Genomic DNA, 18,214 nt, shown 5'->3' on the forward strand with positions numbered 1-18,214 from the left:
TTGGAACTGGAAAATGTCATCCTGAGTGAGGTAACCCAATCACAGAGAAACACACATGGTATGCACTCATTGATAAGTGGCTATTAGCCCAAATGCTTGAATTACCCTAGATGCCTAGAACACATGAAACTCAAGATGGATGATCAAAATGTGAATGCTTCACTCCTTCTTTAGAAGGGGAACAAGAATACCCTTGGCAGGGAATAGAGAGGCAAAGATTAAAACAGAGACAGAAGGAACACCCATTCAGTGTAGAGGGCCGCAATAACATTCGCCACCACTAGATGGCGCTGGCTTCCACTGTGCCCCACGTGGAAGGCCGAGCTAGACAAGATGGCGCTGGCCTTCGCTGCGCCAGCCGACTGCCCTTCAGAAGATCAACTGTGTGCGCATGTGCAAGAGTGCCTTCGTGCCAGGTCTTTGCCCATTCCGGGGCGTGCCTGATGAGGTCTTGAGTAAGCAACCAATCAGGTGTGGATACGTGTGCGAGGGTTAAATAGGCACGCCTGGCCGGTGCGTGGGGCTTCCACCATGAGAGAGGAATAGAGAGGAATAAAGTTACTCATAGCGAGAATTTCTGTCCCGTGTGCTTCTTGGAAGTCGCGCGTGGGACAATTCAGAGCCTGCCCCACATGTGGCCCATACATATACAGCCACCCAATTAGACAAGATGGATGAAGCAATGAAATGCAGGCTGACAGGAGCTGGATGTAGATCTCTCCTGAGAGACACAGCCAGAATACAGCAAATACAGAGGTGAATGCCAGCAGCAAACCACTGAACTGAGAATAGGACCCCCGTTGAAGGAATCAGAGAAAGAACTGGAAGAGCTTGAAGGGGCTTGAGACCCCATATGTACAACAATGCCAAGCAACCAGAGCTTCCAGGGACTAAGCCACTACCTAAAGACTATACATGGACTGACCATGGACTCTGACCTCATAGGTAGCAATGAATATCCTAGTAAGAGCACCAGTGGAAGGGGAAGCCCTGGGTCCTGCTAAGACTGAACCCCCCAGTGAACTGATTGTTGGGGGAGGGCGGCAATGGGGGAGGGTGGGAAGGGAAACCCATAATAAAGAAGGAGGGGAGGATTGGGGGATGTTTGCGGGGGAAACTGGGAAAGGAATAACATTCGAAATGTAAATAAGAAATACTCAAGTTAATAAAAAAACAAATGGTACAACATTTCCAGGAATCTTCGCCACTACTTCTAAGCAGGCACACTGCCTTCTTTCTCTTAAGCTCTATAAAACGCCTTTAAGGAACCTACCTTCCCTTTAGACTATGAATTCACTTTTTAAATTTATAAGCCAAATACCTCGAGAAAATGGCCTGAAATGGCTTTGGTAGTCACTGAATTTCCAGGATGCAGACTTTCCCTTCCCTAAGTTACAGACCCAGTCACTTTCAAGGATGCCCCAATTTCTCTGCAACATTGGTGTGTTAGGCAAAGAACTGAAGGAAAGTAAATATAGGATTTAATGTTGTATTTGTTCTCTGCTTTACATTCACCATTCTGACACACAGACACACACAGACACACACACACACACACACACACACACACACACACACACACACACACACCCCTTTCCTGCCCTCCAAATTCAGATCCTAACTTACATTTTGTTCTTGTTTTCATTTGCACTTTCCTTTAACTTAAGCCTAATCCTTTGGTTTTTCCTTTCCACTTTTTGTGAGTTTAGGATGAAGTATGTGCTGGAACACCCTTACTGCACTATGGACTTTGAATTGGTGCCTAGGCAAAGAAGCAGAAAATGACTAGCTTCCAAAGGGTGCTACACTTTGAGATGGCTGGGCCATGTGAACCCATGGCAGCTGACCATTGTGTCTGGAACCATTGCACAGATCCACCAGGAGCCAAATAATAATTGCTGTGTTTTAGGCAAACCACAACCAGAAGTGGGAAGGAGGCTGTTGTAGCTGTGTAGAAATGACCTAACTGTTGTGGACATCTGGTATGCTGTAAGGGCTTGTGCTGGTAACTTTGGTTCTTCAGTGTCCTAGTACCTGCTCTTTGTCCAACATCTGTAGGCTGGTTTTATTCTTTGGCTGGGATAGAGTGGTATTTGTACTCTCAAAATTCTTCTACACTTTTTGTTTACTTTTTTCCTGCCTCTCAGTGCTCTAGTTGTTCTTTGTTTTTGCTTTCACTTTCCAGTTGCTGTGACATGGACAGGGTGAGAGAAAAGAACATCTGGATACTATCTCTAAGTTAGATCTCAGTGGAGACATCTGTATCCAATGTGTTTTGTACTTTCTAGATTATGGGCACTCAAATTCAAGAAACTTGTAGTAAATAAAACTGTGGCTTTTTAGACAAAGCTGCCCACTCTCTTCTTCCCTATTCAATATAGTAGTTGAAGTCCTAGCCAGAGCAATTAGACAAGAAAAAGAGATGAAGGGATACAAATTGGAAAGGAAAAAATAAAAATATCTCTATTTGCAGATGGTACAGTAGTATACTTAAGTGACCCCAAAAATTCCACCAGAGAACTCCTAAAATGATAAACAACTACAGCAAAGTGGCTGGATATAATATTAACTCAAATAGATGAGTAGCCTTTCTATACTCAAAAAATAAACAGGCTGAGAAAGAAATTATGGAAATGACACCTGCCACAATAGTCACAATAATATAAAATACCTTGGGGAGTCTCTAATCAAGCAAGTGAAAGATCTGTGTGACAAGAACTTCAAGTCTCTGAAGAAAGAAATCAAAGAAGATCTCAGAAGAAGGAAAAACCTCCCTTGCTCATGGATTGGCAGGATTAATACAGTAAAAATGACCATCCTGCCAAAAGCAATCTACAGATTCAATGCAATCCCCACAAAATTCCAACTCAGTTCTTCATAGAGACAGAAAGAGCAATTTCAAATTCATTTGGAATAAAAAACAACCCAGGATAGCAAAAACTATTCTTAACAATTAAAAACAAACTTTTTGGGGAATCACCATCTCTGACCTCAAGCTGTATTACAGAGCAATAGTGATCAAAAATTGCATGGTATTGGTACAGAGGGAGGCAGGTAGATCAATGGAATAGAATTGAAGACCCAGAAATGAATCTATGGTCACTTGATCTTTGACAAAGGAGCTAAAACCATCCAGTGGAAAAAATGATGGAATTTTCAACAAATGGTGCTGGTTCAGCTGGTGGTCAGCATCTAGAAGAATGCTAATCGATCCATTCTTAACTCCTTGTACAAACTCAAGCCCAAGTGGACCAAGGACCTCCACAATACACCAGATACATTGAAACTAATAGAAAAGAGAGTGGGGGAAGAGTCTCGAACTCATGGGCAGAGAGGGAAAATTTCCTGAACAGAACACCAATGGCTTATGCTCTAAGAAGAAGAATCGACAAATGGGATCTTACAAAGCTTGTGTAAGGCAAAGGGCACTGTCATTAGGACAAAACTACAACCAACTGATTGGGAAAAGATCTTTACCAATCCTACATCTGATAAAAGGCTAATATCTAATATAGTTCAAGAACTCTAGAAGTTAGACTCTAGAGAATCAAATAACACCATTAAAAATGGGAGGAATATGAAATGGTTGAAAACCACTTAAAGAAATATTAAGCATCCTTAGCCATCAGGGAAATGCAAAGCAAAACAACTCTGAGATTCTGCCTCACAGCAGTCAGAATGGCTAAGATAAAAAAAAACTCAAGTGACAGCAGATGCTGGTGATGATGTGGAGAAAGAGGAACACTCCTCCATTGGTGATGGGATTGTAAAATGGTATAAACACTCTGGGAATCATCTGGAGGTTCCTCAGAAAATTGGACATAGTATTACCTAAGGATCCAGCTATACCACTCCTGGGCATATACTCAAAAGATGCTCCAACATATAACAAGGACACATGCTCCACTATTTTCATAGAACCCTTATTTATAATAGCCAGAAGCTGGAAAGAACCCAGATGTCCTTCAACAGAAGAATGGATATAGGAAATATATAATTGTGTGGAAATTCATACAATAGAGTACTACTCAGCTATTAAAAACAATGACTTCATGAAATTCTTAGGCAAATGGATGGAACTAGAAAATATCATCCTTGATTGCTCCAACATACAACAAAGACACATGCTCTACTATGTTCATAACAGCCTTATTTATAATAGCCAGAAACTGGAAAGAACCCAGATGCCTTTCAAGAGAGGAATGGATACAGAAATGTGGTACATCTGCACAATAGAGTACTACTCAGCTATCGGAACAATGATTTCATGAAATTCATAGGCAAATGGATGGAACTAGAATATAGCATCCTGAGTGAGGTAACCCAATCACAAAGAAACACACATGGTATGCACTCACTGATAAGTGGATAGTAGCCCAAAAGCTTGAATTATCCAACATACAATCCACAGACCACATGGAGTTCAAGGATGATCAAAGTGCAGATGTTTCAGTTCTTCTTAAAAGGGGGACAAAAACATTCATAGGAGGAGGTATGGAGACAAAGTTTGGAGCAGAGACTGAAGGGATGGCCATTTAGAGCCTGTCCCACCTGGGGATCTAGCCCATATATATGTGTGTGTGTGTGTATATATCCACCAAACCTATGGGAGGAGAAGCCCTTGGTTCTGTGAACGATGGACCTCTCAGTGCAGGGGAATGTTAGGGCTGGAAGGCTGGAAGGGCTGGTTGTTTTGGAGGAGGAGCACCCTTACAGAAGAAGGGGTAGGGGGATGTGATAGGAGGCTTATGTTCGGGAAACCAGGAAGGGGAATAACATTTGAAATGTAAATAAAAAATATCCAATAAAAAAAGAAAATATCTTCCTGAGTGAGGTAACCCTGTCACAAAAAACCACACATAGTATGCACTCACTGATAAGAGGATATTGGTCCCTAATTGGAATGCCCAAGATACTATTCAAAGACCATATGAAGTTCAAGAAAACAGAAGACCAAAATGTGAAAGATTCAGTCCTTTTTAGAATGGGGAACAAAATATTCACAGGAAGTAGAGGGTAGGAGAGACTTAGGAGGAAGAGAAGAAGAGGAGAGGAAAAAGGGGGGGGGCAGGATCAGGTATGAGATGTGGATGATATACCAAAGATCAGGAATTTGAATAGTGGTGTGTGGCAATGGGGGATGCGAACTGGGGGTAGCCACCAGTGAGTCCCATATGCCAGGAAAACAAGAGGCTCCCAGGACCCAACAGGGATGACATTAGCTGAAAAGTTCAACAAAGGGGAGGGAGAACCTATAGAGACCATATCCAGAGGTTAGGCAAGGCCCCCTATTGTGGGATGGGACCACCTACCCTTTTCAAAATTTTAACCTAGAATTGCTCCTGTCTAAAGGAAATACAGGGACAAAGAGTGCAGCAGGGACTGAAGGAAAGCCCATTTAGAGACTGCCCCACCTGGGGATCCATCCCATATGCATCCACCAAACCCAGTCACTGTTGCTGATTCCAAGAAGTGCTTGCTGACAAAAGCCTGATATGGATGTCTCCTGAGACTTTCAGCTAGAACCTTACTGATACAGAAGAGGGTGCTTGCAGCTAACCATTGGACTGAGCATGGTGACCCCAATGGAGGAGTAAGAAAAGTGAAGGAGCTAAAGGGGTTTGCATCCCCTTCAGAAGAACAACCATGTCAACTAATCAGACACCCCCGAGCTACCAGGGACTAAACCACAAACCAAAGAGTGCACATGGAGGGACCCATGGCTCTAGCTGCATATGTACCAGAGGATGTCACTGTCTGGCATCAATAGGAGGAGAAGCCTTTGGTCCTGTGAATGCTTGATTCCCCAGTGGGAATGGTGAGATGGGAGTGGATGGGTAGGAGGGGGAGCATCCTCATAGAAGTAGGGGAGGGGGATGGGAGAGGGGAAAACTGGGAAAAGGAATAATATTTAAAATGTAAATATATAAAATATCCAATAAAATGTATGAATATTTTAAAATCAAGATGCTGTCTTTAAGTGATAAATTCACCTTTAGTATTATCATTCTTCCCTCTTATTCAGACTGAGGAACATCAAATGAAGAAGCTGATTAAATTTTATAGAAAAATAGGTCCAGAGTGAATGTCTAAAGACAATATTAGAGGTAGAACACAGTCAATATCCCCACACCTTAGATAATCTTCAGAAATTGGCCTCTTTCACAACTATCCAAGGTTCAACATTTACTCCAGATATTGAAACTTTTATGATGGATCCAGTATCTGAATCAGTTAGACTGTCATTGATGAGGATGGTTAGATGTTGGTTAGAGTGATGTTGGTAGTCTGCTAGGGTTCTTTGTCTCATGGTGGCACATGAAAGAAAAGAGGAGACAGGAATCAAGGTCTTATCAGTGAGAACAGCTAGCTAGCTTGTCAGGCTTCTCCTCATGTTTGCTTAAGAGGCAGGGAGAGAAAGGGGAAATTTATCAGATGATGCTTTGGAAAAGAAGGCAAAGGAGATAAGAACTCTGTGTAATATATCTTTTGTTTTCAGTCCTACAGATAGGTAGCTGTTTATCTTTAACAAAGTCTCCTTCAGACTTAATCCTTGCCAACTGGTAGCTCTTCAAACCATATATGTTAGAAAAGAAATGCCTGATATTGTTTTGTACTTGAGAATGGCCTGAATATAAATCAGACAATAAAGAAAAATGGCCATCAGATGGAAGTATTACTTTTAATATCATTTAATAGTAATACATGCTTTGCAAGGGACAGTAAAAGCAAATGGTTTGAGGTTCTTTATGTATTCTTTCTTCAAACCAGACATAGCATTCCAGGGGAACTCCCAAGGTGTTAATAGCCTCATACAGGGTTAGTCACTCTTAATGATAGGAAAAGGTCTCAACCTCAGGACCCCATGGTTCCCTCAAGTATATCCTTCCTACCTGCCACTGCAGGAGAGAGGTATTGAGCAGACATGGAGACTAGCTAAGGTGTTATACTTTCTCTTCCTTCCTAGACCTGAAACACAGAAAAGGTAATCTTGGAAAAACTTCAGAAAACCCTGAGAAATATACTTAGGTCTTCTAGGGACTCACTCAATCCTTTGACATAGTCTAGAAGAATGTGATATTGCTCCCAAATCATATCCTGATCCTCACTGACTGAAAAGACTCCTATAGATATATAGGCCAGATATATGAAGTTAATAGGAAGAGAAGCTCTGTGACAGGTGAGGTACAAATCACAAGTAGAAAATAATTTCTCAATTGGTACAGGAGCAATGCCATAGGATGACCCTCACTGGGACCTTAATTGCCCTGTTGGGAATGAAGGCAGAGAGATTTTCTATTGTTTCTCTTAGAGAGGCTACAGAGAACTCACTCTAAGCCTTTAAATTATTCCAATTCATCAGGTTATTAGGGGGCTCTTTTTTGTGATTTTTTTTAATCTTTATTAGCTTGGGTATTTCTTATTTACATTTTGATTGTTATTCCCTTTCCTGGTTTCCGGGCCAACATCCCCCTAGCCCCTCCCACTCCCCTTCTCTATGGGTGTTCCACTCCCCATCCTCCCCCCATTACCGCCCTCCCCTCAACAATCACGTTCACTGGGAGTTCAGTCTTGGCAGGACCAAGGGCTTCCCCTCCCACGGGTGCTCTTACTAGGATATTCATTGCTACCTCTGAGGTTGGAGCCCAGGGTCAGTCCATGTATAGTCTTTGGGTACTAGGAGGCTCTTAAGGAATCACCTTCCACCTTTGTAGAAAATGGTTTGTTTCCTGTTTTTTTTTTTTTTGTTTTGTTTTTTTTTTTTTTTTTTTTTCTTTTTTTATTTTTTATTTTTTTTTTTTTTTTTTTTTTTCTTTTTTTTTATTAACTTGAGTATTTTTTATGTACATTTGGCAAACATCCCCTTCCTCCCCCCTTCCTTATGGGTGTTCCCCTCCCCACCTCCCCCATTGCCGCCTCCCCCGACAGTCTAGTTCACTGGGGGTTCAGTCTTAGCAGGACCCAGGGCTTCTCCTTCCACTGGTGCTCTTACTAGGATATTCATTGCTACCTATGAGGTCAGAGTCCAGGGTCAGCCATGTATAGTCTTTAGGTAGTGGCTTAGTCCTGGAAGCTCTGGTTGCTTGGCATTGTTGTACATATGGAGTCTCAAGCCCCTTAAAGCTCTTCCAGTTCATTCTCTGATTCCTTCAACGGGCGTCCCGTTCTCAGTTCAGTGGTTTGCTGCTGGCATTCGCCTCTGTATTTGCTGTATTCTGGCTGTGTCTCTCAGGTTCGATCTACATCCGGCTCCTGTCGGTCTGCACTTCTTTGCTTCATCCATCTTGTCTAATTGGGTGGCTCTATATGTATGGGCCACATGTGGGGCAGGCTCTGAATGGGTGTTCCTTCAGTCTCTGTTTTAATCTTTGCCTCTCTCTTCCCTGCCACGGGTATTCTTGTTCCCCTTTTAAAGAAGGAGTGAAGCCTTCACATTTTGATCATCCGTCTTGAGTTTCATTTGTTCTAGGCCACTAGGGTAATTAAAGCATTTGGGCTAATAGCCACTTATCAGTGAGTGCATACCATGTATGTCTTTCTGTGATTGGGTTAGCTCACTCAGAATGATATTTTCCAGTTCAACCATTTGCCTCTGAATTTCATAAAGTCGTTGTTTTTGATAGCTGAGTAATATTCCATTGTGTAGATGTACCACATTTTCTGTATCCATTCCTCTGTTGAAGGGCATCTGGGTTCTTTCCAGCTTCTGGCTATTATAAATAAGGCTCGATGAACATAGTGGAGCACGTGTCTTTTTATATGTTGGGGCATCTTTTGGGTATATGCCCAAGAGAGGTATAGCTGGATCCTCAGGCAGTTCAATGTCCAATTTTCTGAGAAACCTCCAGACTGATTTCCAGAATGGTTGTACCAGTCTGCAACCCCACCAACAATGGAGGAGTGTTCCTCTTTCTCCAGATCCTCGCCAGCATTTGCTGTCACCTGAGTTTTTGATCTTAGCCATTCTCACTGGTGTGAGGTGAAATCTCAGGGTTGTTTTGATTTGCATTTCCCTGATGACTAAAGATGTTGAACATTTCTTTAGGTGTTTCTCAGCCATTCGGCATTCCTCAGCTGTGAATTCTTTGTTTAGCTCTGAACCCCATTTTTTAATAGGGTTATTTGTCTCCCTGCGGTCTAACTTTTTGAGTTCTTTTGTATATTTTTGGATATAAGGCCTCTATCTGTTGTAGGATTGGTAAAGATCTTTTTTTCCCAATCTGTTGGTTGCCGTTTTGTCCTGACCACAGTGTCCTTTGCCTTACAGAAGCTTTGTAGTTTTATGAGATCCCATTTGTCGATTCTTGATCTTAGAGCATAAGCCATTGGTGTTTTGTTCAGGAAATTTTTTCCAGTGCCCATGTGTTCCAGATGCTTCCCTAGTTTTTCTTCTATTAGTTTGAGTGTGTCTGGTTTGATGTGGAGGTCCTTGATCCACTTGGACTTAAGCTTTGTACAGGGTGATAAGCATGGATCGATCTGCATTCTTCTACATGTTGACCTCCAGTTGAACCAGCACCATTTGCTGAAAAATGCTATCTTTTTCCATTGGATGGATTTGGCTCCTTTGTCAAAAATCAAGTGACCATAGGTGTGTGGGTTCATTTCTGGGTCTTCAATTCTATTCCATTGGTCTATCTGTCTGTCTCTGTACCAATACCATGCAGTTTTATTACAATTGCTCTGTAATACTGCTTGAGTTCAGGGATAGCGATTCCCCCAGAAGTCCTTTTATTGTTGAGCATAGTTTTAGCTATCCTGGGTTTTTTGTTATTCCAGATGAATTTGCAAATTGTTCTGTCTAACTCTTTGAAGAATTGGATTGGTATTTTGATGGGGATTGCATTGAATCTGTAGATCGCTTTTGGCAGAATGGCCATTTTTACTATATTAATCCTGCCAATCCATGAGCATGGGAGATCTTTCCATCTTCTGAGGTCTTCTTCAATTTCTTTCTTCAGAGTCTTGAAGTTCTTGTTGTACAGATCTTTTACTTGCTTGGTTAAAGTCACACCGAGGTACTTTATATTATTTGGGTCTATTATGAAGGGGTGTCGTTTCCCTAATTTCTTTCTCGGCTTGTTTCTCTTTGTGTAGAGGAAGGCTACTGATTTATTTGAGTTAATTTTATATCCAGCCACTTTGCTGAAGTTGTTTACCAGGTTTAGTAGTTCTCTGGTGGAACTTTTGGGATCACTTTAAATATACTATCATATCATCTGCAAATAGTGATATTTTGACTTCTTCTTTTCGATCTGTATCCCTTGACCTCCTTTTGTTGTCTGATTGCTCTGGCTAGAACTTCAAGAACTATATTGAATAAGTAGGGAGAGAGTGGGCAGCCTTGTCTAGTCCCTGATTTTAGTGGGATTGCTTCAAGTTTCTCTCCATTTAGTTTAATGTTAGCCACTGGTTTGCTGTATATTTTTTACTATGTTTAGGTATGGGCCTTGGATTCCTATTCTTTCCAGGACTTTTATCATGAAGGGTGTTGAATTTTGTCAAATGCTTTCTCAGCATCTAATGAAATGATCATGTGGTTTGTTCTTTCAGTTTGTTTATATAATGGATCCGTTGATGGTTTTCGTATATTAAACCATCCCTGCATGCCTGGGATGAAGCCTACTTGATCATGGTGGATGATTGTTTGATGTGCTCTTGGATTGGTTTGCCAGAATTTTGTTGAGTATTTTTTGCGTCGATGTTCATAAGGAAATTGGTCTGAAGTTCTCTTTCTTTGTTGGGTCTTTGTGTGGTTTAGGTATATAAGTAATTGTGGCTTCATAGAAGGAGTTCGGTAGTGCTCCATCTGTTTCAATTTTGTGGAATAGTTTGGATAATATTGGTATGAGGTCTTCTATGAAGGTCTGATAGAATTCTGCACTAAACCCGTCTGGACCTGGGCTCTTTTTGGTTGGGAGTCCTTTAATGACTTCTTCTATTTCCTTAGGAGTTATGGGGTTGTTTAACTGGTTTATCTGTTCCTGATTTAACTTCGGTACCTGGTATCTGTCTAGGAAATTGTCCATTTCCTGCAGATTTTCAAGTTTTGTTGAGTATAGGCTTTTATAGTAAGATCTGATGATATTTTGAATTTCCTCTGAATCTGTAGTTATGTCTCCTTTTCATTTCTGATTTTGTTAATTTGGACACACTCTCTGTGTCCTCTCGTTAGTCTGGCTAAGGGTTTATCTATCTTGTTGATTTTCTCAAAGAACCAACTTTTGGTTCTGTTGATTCTTTCTATGGTCCTTTTTTTGTTTCTACTTGGTTGATTTGGCTCTGAGTTTGATTATTTCCTGCCTTCTACTCCTCCTGGGTGTATTTGCTTCTTTTTTGTTCTAGAGCTTTTTAGGTGTGCTGTCAAGCTGCTGACATATGCTCTTTCCTGTTTCTTTCTGCAGGCACTCAAGCGCTATGAGTTTTCCTCTTAGCACAGCTTTCATCGTGTCCCATAAGTTTGGGTATGTTGCACCTTCATTTTCATTAAATTCTAAAAAGTTTTTAATTTCTTTCTTTATTTCTTCCTTGACCAGGTTATCATTGAGTAGAGCATTGTTCAATTTGCACGTATATGTGGGCATTCTTCCTTATTGTTATTGAAGACCAGCTTTAGGCCGTGGTGGTCCGATAGCACGCATGGGATTATTTCTATCTTTCTGTACCTGTTGAGGCCCGTTTTTTGACAAATTATATGGTCAATCTTGGAGAAAGTACCATGAGGAGCTGAGAAGAAGGTATATCCTTTTGTATTAGGGTAGAACGTTCTATAAATATCCGTTAAGTCCATTTGGCTCATGACTTCTCTTAGTCTGTCTCGTCTCTGTTTAATTTCTGTTTCCATGATCTGTCCATTGATAAGGTGGGGTGTTGAAGTCTCCTACTATTATTGTGTGAGGTGCAATGTGTGTTTTGAGCTTTAGTAAGGTTTCTTTTACGTATGTAGGTGCCCTTGTATTTGGGGCATAGATATTTAGGATTGAGAGTTCATCTTGGTGGATTTTTCCTTTGATAAATATAAAGTGTCCTTCCTTATCTTTTTTGATGACTTTTAGTTGAAAATTGACTTTATTTGATATTAGAATGGCTACTCCAGCTTGCTTCTTCCGACCATTTGCCTGGAAAGTTGTTTTCCAGCCTTTCACTCTGAGGTAGTGTCTGTCTTTGTCTCTGAGGTGTGTTTCCTGTAGGCAGCAGAATGCAGGGTCCTCGTTCCGTATCCAGTTTGTTAATCTATGTCTTTTTATTGGGGAGTTGAGGCCATTGATGTTGAGAGATATTAAGGAATAGTGATTATTGCTTCCTGTTATATTCATACGTGGATGTGTTATGTTTGTGTGCTTTTCTTCTCTTTGTTTTGTTGCCAAAACGATTAGTTTCTTGCCTCTTCTTGGGTATAGCTTGCCTCCTTATGTTGGGCTTTACCATTTATTATCCTTTGTAGTGCTGGATTTGTAGAAAGATATTGTGTAAATTTGGTTTTGTCATGGAATATCTTGGTTTCTCCATCTATATTAATTGAGAGTTTTGCAGGATACAGTAGCCTGGGCTGGCATTTGTGTTCTCTTAGGGTCTGTATGACATCAGTCCAGGATCTTCTGGCCTTCATAGTTTCTGGCGAAAAGTCTGGTGTGATTCTGATAGGTCTGCCTTTATATGTTACTTGACCTTTTCCCTTACTGCTTTTTAATATTCTTTCCTTATTTTGTGCGTTTGGTGTTTTGACTATTATGTGACGGGAGGTGTTTCTTTTCTGGTCCAATCTATTTGGAGTTCTGTAGGCTTCTTGTATGCCTATGGGTATCTCTTTTTTTAGGTTAGGGAAGTTTTCTTCTATGATTTTGTTGAAGATATGTACTGGTCCTTTGAGCTGGGAGTCTTCACTCTCTTCTATACCTATTATCCTTAGGTTTGATCTTCTCATTGAGTCCTGGATTTCCTGTATGTTTTGGACCAGTAGCTTTTTCCGCTTTACATTATCTTTGACAGTTGAGTCAATGATTTCTATGGAATCTTCTGCTCTTGAGATTCTCTCTTCCATCTCTTGTATTCTGTTGGTAAAGCTTGTATCTACAGCTCCTTGTCTCTTCTTTTGGTTTTCTATATCCAGGGTTGTTTCCATGTGTTCTTTCTTGATTGCTTCTATTTCCATTTTTAATTCCTTCCACTGTTTGATTGTGTTTTCCTTTAATTCTTTCAGGGATTTTTGTGTCTCCTCTGTATGGGCTTCTACTTGTTTATTTATGTTTTCCTGGAATTCTTTCATGCATTTTTGCGATTCCTCTCTGTAGGCTTCTACTTGTTCTCTAAGGGAGTTCATCATGTCTTTCTTGAAGTTCTCCAGCATCATGATCAAATATGATTTTGAATCTAGATCTTGCTTTTCTGGTGTGTTTGGATATTCCATGTTTGTTTTGATGGGAGAATTGGGCTCCGGATGGTGCCATGTAGTCTTGGTTTCTGTTGCTTGGGTTCCTGCGCTTGCCTCTCGCCATCAAATTATCTCTAGTGTTACTTTGTTCTGCTATTTCTGACAGTGGCTAAACTGTCCTATAGGCCTGTGTGTCAGGAGTGCTGTAGACCTGTTTTCCTCTCTTTCAGTCAGTTATGGGGACAGAGTGTTCTGCTTTCGGGCGTGTAGTTTTTCCTTTCTACAGGTCTTCAGCTGTTCCTGTGGACCTGTGCCTTGAGTTCACCAGGCAAGTCACTTGCAGCAGATAAGTTAGTCTTACCTGTGGTCCCGAGGCTCAAGTTCGCTCGAGGGGTTCTGCCCACGGGCTCTCCAAGATGGCAGCGACCAGGAAGATCTGCGCCGCCTCTTCCGGGAGCCTCCGTGCACCAGGGTTCCAGATGGCCTCGGTGTTTTCCTCCGGTCTGTTTCCTTCAGGATCCGGCGGTGTCTCAGGCAGGGCTCCTGCTGCTCCTGGGCCCTCCCCCACAGGAACCCAGGGCCTTGTACAGTTTCCTCTTGGGTCAGGGGATGTGGGCAGGGGTGGGCAGTGTTGGTGGTCTCTTCCGCTCTGCAGCCTCAGGGTGCCCACCCGACCAGGCAGTAAGGTATCTCTCCCACGGGTTCTGGGAGCAGAGAGCTGCTGCGGGGCGGGATCATGGTGTGGGACTTCAGTAAACACAGGGCGTGCCTGGTCCTAGAGGATTCTGCCTCTGTTGTCCCGATTCCACCAGGCAAGTCACTTGCAGCAGATAAGTTAGTCTTACCTGTGGCCCCGAGGCTCGAGTTCGCTCGCGGGGTTCTGCCCACGGGCTCTCCGCGGTGGCAGCGACCGGGAAGATCTGCGCCGCCTCTCTTGTTTCCTGTTTTTATTGTAGATTTCCACAGGGTTATTTTTTCATCAAAAGGATTATTGGAATCAGTCGCATTTGTATATTAACCAGCCTGGAGCTAACCTTAAATTGGTTGTTAGATGGGATGCCTTAAAATTTCTTGTTAATTCATGGTGGAGTCAGAAGAGACTGTAGGACTGATAAAGCCTTATAGAAGTACCTCAAACTTTCTCTTTCTAGTAGTCCTGGCTTCACAGACAGAAGTAATCACGGATATTAGGATAATATTTTCAAACTTGGATTCATATAATGACATCTAGTGATTCTGGGGCACTAACATTTAGGTAAACCTAAGAATAGATCAACAGACATACTTTAGTCTTTTCTTAGTTGTACAGGTGACAAATTAAAAACTCTAGATTACCCTTGTGGACCCAAAGTGTTGTCCATTGTTACAATTATATACCTTCCATTTTATTGCAGGATATCTTTGACCTAATAAAAAACTTATTAAATATACTCAAAAGGGTTTAAAACTACCTGGTTTTAGATATTCCTACAGCAACGTAAGCCAGTACTTTTGTTATTATTCCGATTTAATTCCAAATAATTCCGCTAATGCTTCATCTGATCTATAAAATCTATAAGAAAGAGATTCAGAACACATCAGACATCATCACATAATTATATGGAAATCTCTGGAGATAAATCTCTGCTGTTCATAGTGGCAAGGGGTTATCCTGTATTATAGTGTTAGTAGTGATTCTCTTAATCTCTGGTTCTTTTATACTAAAGAACAGTTTTAATTTTTAACTCCTAACATTAGAGTCAATCTATTCCTATGATCCTTTGACATTTTAATTCCATCTAAGTCTCCTTGATCATTCTTCAAGGCTTGAACAGGACTCTAAAATCCCTCTGTGCTCAAATTATTTGATGCTCATTTATGTGACTCCTATTGCTTTCATTCCTTCTCCCTCAGATCTCTGTGAAGGCACCAAGTAGCTATGACTCAAATAGAACTACTGATACAGTGTCAGTTTCCTCAGAAACACTCAATGGGTTGATGTCCCAACTCCCACATCTAATGAGCCAATTTACCAGACAGAATAGAGATTGGTCATTCTTTAAATTCTTTAATATGGTTGCCTTTTGTGAGGTGAATTCCTAAGAGTAGGATATAGAAATTAATCAGTGAGGTAGTGTCAGAGATCCCAAAAATAATTTTTCTGTGGCTAAAGCTTGGAATGCTTTTGCCCTTGTTAAGAGTTCAGTCCTTACCAGAGGTAAATGAGCATTCCACTCTGGATAGTATATGAGGATGAAGGTCTAGGTCCAGACTCTAGGACCTAGACAGATACCTGATAGACAGATAGGGAAAGTTACTACAGCTAGATACTAAATATGGCAAATGTCCAGCATCTCCCTCAACACAATGACCCGAGATAGAGGCCTGGAGGACTTTTTCTTCAGCTAGCAGGGCCCCTCCTTTTCCAGATGACAGGTCAATACTACTCAGATATGTTCAAGGCAGGTCCTGAACATGTTTTTCTGAAGTTGTCAGGCCATCAATTTCACAATCTAAAATTGGAAGGAAGAACTGACCTATACCACCATAAACATGTGGGTTTTTTTTTTTTTTTGACACTGTTGGCCTATTCATTTTCCCTTTCTTTGTTTATGCAGATAAACTCAAAATGAAAGGAAATGAGGTCCATCTCAGGTTGGTAAAAACACTTAAAACTCTTGGCTATCTATGTGAAAAAGTGATTTTTTGGTCCACCCTCTTTTCCATGTGTATCCTCACACTCCTTTGTGTGTGTGTGTGTGTGTGTGTGTGTGTGTGTGTGTGTGTGTGTGTGTGTGTTTCATAATGGTTTTTATCTGTTGTTTTTTGCTGTGTCTGAGATTCTTCTTGCCTTTTACTGGCTTAGAAATTCTTTAACTGGCTTAGAAAGTGAATCAGATTGAGACCTTCTAGAGCTAGATGATAACAAACACATTATCAAACCCAGGAGATATGTGCATATTCAGACGGTCCAATTAAACTGACTAGTTCATCTCTATCCATCTATACTCATAGATCAGTACATGGCTCAACCCTCTTCATAGAAGTTTCTTCTTGAAGTAGATGATAATTACCACAGAGACCCACACCTGGAAAATGTAAGAGAGTGAGGAACATAAGGTCACTCAGTCCTAAATAAGAAGTCTTTATCAAACCACTCCCCTAAAGGCTCAGAGATTTATATGGAGCAAGAGTTAGAAAGAAGAGGTAGAGATGGTGAATGACTCCAAGTAAACACTATCCTCCAAACACAAGAGAAATCATGCATATATGGACTAACAGAAATTACGAGAGCAAGCATAGAATCTGTGTGGTTTAGCCAGATAGAGTCTCACCACTGAGAGGGAGAAGTGGATATGGAGTCTTACCTCTAACCAAGAAGGTATTTACAACTGATACCTTTTGGCAAAGAAAACCCAGTTTTCTCTAATTCCAGTGAAGTGTCACTGGGTACATCAACTGTACTCCAGGGCCAGTCCCATTCCCAGGAGTGAGTGGTTGACACACACACACACACACACACGCACACACACGCACACACACAGCTTCATTTAATATTTTTGGATTACTTCTTTAAGTGAAATTAAGTTGTGTAATGGTCATAATTATCCAAGGTTGAAAGATGTGACTGATTTGTGGAGAAAAGACAAATTATCAAAACTATCATGCAGACTAGAAATGTAGCTCAGTTGATAAAGTGCTTGTCTATCATGTATCATGCCCTTGGTTAGATCACAATCACTGCATAAAATATTATTGTGGTGAATGCCAGTCATTCCAGTGTTCAGGAGCTGGAGGCAGAAAGATGTTCAAAGTGATTTCTGGTACATACAGCATCTGATGGCAACCTTTCATGCATGAGATCCTGTCTCAAAGCTAAAACAAGCCACACTGATCAAACTGAATAAAAAGCTCTCAAAATACCAGTAGAAACAACAGGTGTGGGAATTAAGAGAGTAAAAAAGGAGGATCCATGTTGATGTAATTGGGTAGAATTGTTTATAATCATCAATTTAATTGTAAGTATTATAAAAAAACATTTTCCATCAGGAAGTTCTGCAATGATGAAAATGTTCTTAGTTTCAGATGGATATGGTGGCCACCAGTCACTGTTGGCTACTGTACTAGAATCTAGCTATCATGACTGGGAGATTGGGTTTTAATTTTAATGAATTAGAAGTGAGTTTCCAATAGCAACTAAAAGCAACTGCCTTGCATAATCGTACGTGTATTGTGCCATTACTTCTTTCATAATTTTAGAAAAATTTTGATTAAAAAAACTTCTGCATTCCTCAGGAAGATAGTATCTGCAATGAAGTGATGGACTTACCCTCACCCATAGGAACTTCTTCTTCCTGTTCAGTGGGGGAAGGAAGCAGGGGTTGCAAAGGTTCCATGTTGATGATGAGCTGTTTGTTCAGGGAGTGAAAGCTGCGACTCTGAGTAATGTTGACTCTAAAACAGATATAAGCCAAATAAATGTACTGTCTGCTACAAAGACTGGCCCCTCCTTCTCAGTGGTTACCTAAAATGGAAACTACCTTTGAACACATAAAGATATTAATGTTAATAGTAAAAATGTCCTGACATTTAGATACTTAGCTCTCCCAGTCCTTACATTTTTGAGAGTCTATAATGGCTATTTAACTCTGTAAACTAAAGTTCCCCAGATATCATCAGACAAAGATATGCTGGGTGACAACATACAATTTTTATGTAGACACAGGTAACACACTGTGAAGTCTACTAGCATGGAATCGGACAGGTAGAAAGGTAAGTGCCAGCGACTCAGAGTCATTGAACCACCACCACAAATCCTGCTCAGACAGAGGACACAGATGATCTGCAACTGTGAGCTATCTT

At 41.0% G+C, this 18,214-nt stretch overlaps 1 protein-coding gene across 1 annotated transcript in view; it reads right to left on the reverse strand.

Moving 5' to 3' along the window:
* Positions 1-18,214, reverse strand: part of Frmd3 (FERM domain containing 3) — a 195,163-nt gene that overhangs the window by 4,058 nt on the left and 172,891 nt on the right. Inside the window, exon 13 of the mRNA XM_032896836.1 lies at positions 17,682-17,806. Coding sequence (XP_032752727.1) covers positions 17,682-17,806 — 125 coding nt within the window. The remainder of the gene's footprint in view (positions 1-17,681; positions 17,807-18,214) is intronic.

This window comes from Rattus rattus, chromosome 1 (assembly GCF_011064425.1).
Source record: "Rattus rattus isolate New Zealand chromosome 1, Rrattus_CSIRO_v1, whole genome shotgun sequence".
NCBI classification, from domain to species: domain Eukaryota; kingdom Metazoa; phylum Chordata; class Mammalia; order Rodentia; family Muridae; genus Rattus; species Rattus rattus.